The sequence below is a fragment of the Fulmarus glacialis genome, unplaced genomic scaffold (genome assembly GCF_000690835.1).
Source record: "Fulmarus glacialis isolate BGI_N327 unplaced genomic scaffold, ASM69083v1 scaffold24670, whole genome shotgun sequence".
NCBI classification, from domain to species: domain Eukaryota; kingdom Metazoa; phylum Chordata; class Aves; order Procellariiformes; family Procellariidae; genus Fulmarus; species Fulmarus glacialis.
Genome location: NW_009189908.1, coordinates 1,485 through 5,246, shown reverse-complemented (window position 1 = coordinate 5,246; position 3,762 = coordinate 1,485). Strand labels below are relative to the sequence as shown.

Below are 3,762 nucleotides of genomic sequence, written 5' to 3'. Positions count from 1 at the left end.
GGGGGGGGGTGGCATTCCAGCCTTTATCCGGTTCAGTCTTCACCTGCACTTTTCTAACAAGGGAAGTAGACTGCAAGAATATTGCTAAAAGGACTGAAACTTAGCTCTTTGATTGTTCCAAGCAGCAGCTAGTCATGACCACACTTAATGTCCTGTAAAATGATGATCCATGAGTGAAATGTGCTGTGGTCCAGGTCCCCTCAATCCAAACTCTTCCAATTTAGACTTCTGAACAAAACGGGGGTTGAAGCTTTGTTAAAATACAAAAAATTTGGGAGAAACGTCCTAGCAGATGCCTCACAACAAACACGGGATACATTGACCAACTTCCTTAGCATTAAGAAGCTGTATAAAGCAGTGACTTACTCCCCAAGTCCTTTTTGCCGTGGTTTACAGACGGACAAATGTGCAGTAGTAACAATTTCTCCATACCTTCTCTCTCTGCTACAGCATTAAAACACAAGTGCAGTCAGTAGCGAGGAAAGCGTTGGGTGGCATTGCCTTCTCCCTGTCCACCGGGCTGTCCATCAGTGTGTTCTTCCTCCAGTTCCTGGACTGGTGGTACTCCTCAGAAAACCAAGAGACGATCAAATCTCTGACAGCGCTCCCGACTCCTCCACCCCCCGTGCACCTCGACCATGGGGCCGGCTCAGCTCTCTTACCCAAACTGAAGACGGTGTGCCCTCTGTGCCGCAAAATCCGCGTCAACGCCACAGCCCTGTCCACGTCCGGCTTTGTGTTTTGCTACCGCTGTGTGTACAGTTACGTGAAGACTCACCAGCGCTGCCCGATCACAGGCTACGCCACAGAGCTGCAGCACCTTGTCAAACTGTACTCTCCCGAGAGCTGAAAGGCCTGCCCCGTGCTTTCAGAGAGATATGTCTCTGAGGCTAGCAGCTGGGCAGTAGTGAGCCTAAATTCGCCCCTTCTTATGTCCCACAGAAGGCTTTCGACCACTACAGCTCATCAGTGAGCTCTAAAGCTCCTTTGAACTTGGTGGCACATCAGAGCTTTGCTGCCTTTGTGAATTCTGGTAAGGCTCTCCCCTTTGTTTATTAGCTGTTCAAACATCCTGTGACAGTTTCAGAGGGATCAGACAGCCACAATCTGTCAGCCAGCACAGAAATGCCTTCAAAGACCAACCAAAAGGGAAGAAACATTGATTTGGATAAGAAGAATGCAGATGTTAGGATCAAAGAGCATCCCTGGTAAAAGTCCTGCTCGAGGGCATGAGCCAGCAAATTAAAGAGGTAGGGAAAATTCTCTGGGCGAGTTATTCCTCCCTTAGCAGCTTCCCAGGCGCTCGTGCTGCCCGGGGCGAGCTCTGGCACCCGTGCTTGTCAAAAAGGTAGAGACAGGCTTAAACCTCTCCTCTGATCGTGCTATTCTTAAGAGTCTCCCTGCGTTTTCAGGCTACTCACCTTTGAATTGAGAACATCACACCCCTAATTCCCATCAACGGTCCTAGATTAAGACTTTTTTTTAAGGAACAAGGGGTGATGTGTACAAACAAGGATACAGGAGGGAGATTACATTTTCTGCACAAGGAAGAAAAATGAGAAACCAGATTAAAGCAGCAGCTGTGCCAATTGATGAGAGTTGGTTTTTGTTAAATAAGTCTTTGAATCTGTTATTATCTGCTTTTATAAAGCAAAATTCTTTCTTGATTGAGAACGTAACTTCTTTTCTGAGGATTGGAAAAACAGAGCTTGCTCCTCTAGGGGCTCTGTTTACATACGGGAGACTAGACTAAAGCTGCTTTCATCTTTGCGGATTATGATAATGGATATAAGATTAGTATTTTGTAGGCTGGGAATCTTTAACGTCTATGTTTGATTTAAGTATGACATTGCAATCTTACCAGTCCCAACCATGTAGCACATTCGTATCATAAGAAAGCATCCTTTCACTGAAGAGAGGAGAAAAGACATTATGGCTGGTTCTTGCTCGACACCTGATTTCCCACGATGGAAGGTTTTTTCCTGACTCGGCTCTAGGGAGCAGCAGTTAGCTACTCCAGACACCACAGCGATTTGCTTTATAGAATACGAAGAGCAAAGTTTGCTGCACAAAGTACAAGGTCTTTCCAGATTAAGAGATGTGTTCTAATGTTTAATCCACTGAACCGGTCATCTCATTTTCCCCCTACTTTAAGTGTGCTTCAGAAGATAAAAATCTCCAATATCCTCCAAGAGGATATTAGAGCAAGGTTATTGAGTAACATGGAAAAATACAGTAATCTGCATCCTCCCAAAGATGCTCTGGAAAACACCTATTGTAACAAATGAGATTCATCCCTGATGCTTGTCTTATTATCTCTATACAACTTCCAGACTCTTCTACCTATACCACTATGGAACAATAATAAAAATTCTCATTTCTCCTTTCTCAAGTAGTTATGGGATCCATAAAGACACCTCTCTTCCTTTAGAAAACCAGTAAGAGCACACACACCTTACTGGAAAAGAAATTGCATTAAGGTGTGAGATTTTCTTAGACTTCAAATCACTTTTAACATAGCTGTCTTTGGGCTGGATATTAATTCACATCACTTGCTACATCAGTTTTGCTTCATACACAGAGATCATCACCTCTGTGAAAAAACAGCATCCCAGATGCTCCACTGCTGCTGCACAGTCTTAAAATAAGATGTCTGATGAGACAGGCAGCCTGATTGTCCCGTTGACTCTAGTGCAACTGCTCATTAAATAATGACTGAAGGATTTAACTGACAACTCAGCTTCAGGATAGGTTTATTTTCCTTTTATCCTTCCTATACTTTCCAAATTACCTGTCTACTGCTCAGTGAGAAGCTGGGCAGAGCTGGGACAGAAGACTGACGGATGCTGACTCACCCGCCAGCACTGCAGAGCTCTTGGGCAAGTTCTGCACCATCCTCCCCGCTAATCCAGAAGGATTCACTGACTGCCGAACAGCACAACCAAGTTGCCTGCACGCACGCTGCCCCAGGGCCTCCACCTCCTTCTCCCAGGGTTAATCTCTCTTCCGCTCTCCAGAATGGCCACCAGATGCCCGCCCGCCCACCCACGCTCGCTGCACAACACCCTGTCCCTGCCAAACTTAGATTGGGCCAACTCCTCGGCAGCTCCGAGACCTGCACAGAATCACCCACATCTAAGCCTCGCAGTTCTGAACAGCTGTAATTACTCTTTTGAATGTTAAATTGCTCTTTAATGCCCAGCTGACTAACAGGCATTAAGCCCACAATGGTAACAGGCTCAGCAGTTACCTGGCAGATTTTATTAGTGTTCCTGCAGATGGCTGCAGAATACCAACTTGGATTTGACTGCTGCTTCTAACCCTCCTGTCCTTAGTAGCCAAATACATACCTGTTTATTGGGTTTATTGTCTAAAACAAAAGCTACAAAACTGATTTGGGTTATACAAACATTACCTTTTATCTGCTTTTTAACTGTAATAATGTTACTAAAGCCATGATGGTCTAAAGATAGACAAGAAAAGATTTTTTTCAAGGAACACCAACTTTATTAAATCAACCTTTGGACCTACATACTAATTTGTGATTTCTATACAGTCATGTATCATACATGCATTCAGGATGCTTTGTTCTGTTGCTTAATACAACTACATCAACATAACAGCAGCACTGGAGTTGCCCAATACATTACTGTCAGAACGTGACTTTTAAAAAATTCTTAGTGAACCTAAGCCACATTCACAACTCATCTAGACACTCTTAAAAAAAAAAATCAGTGCATTAGCAATTGCGTTGCTTTCCCT

General features: G+C 44.2%; 1 protein-coding gene across 1 annotated transcript; it reads left to right on the top strand.

Annotated features, from left to right (window-relative positions):
- Positions 1-450: 450 nt before the first annotated feature.
- PEX12 (peroxisomal biogenesis factor 12) lies at positions 451-900 on the top strand (the record flags this gene model as incomplete). The annotated part of the gene is made up of 1 exon (XM_009583888.1): positions 451-900. A coding segment is annotated over one exon (400 nt), but the record flags the coding sequence as incomplete, so codon positions are not given.
- Between the last annotated feature and the right edge of the window lie 2,862 nt (positions 901-3,762).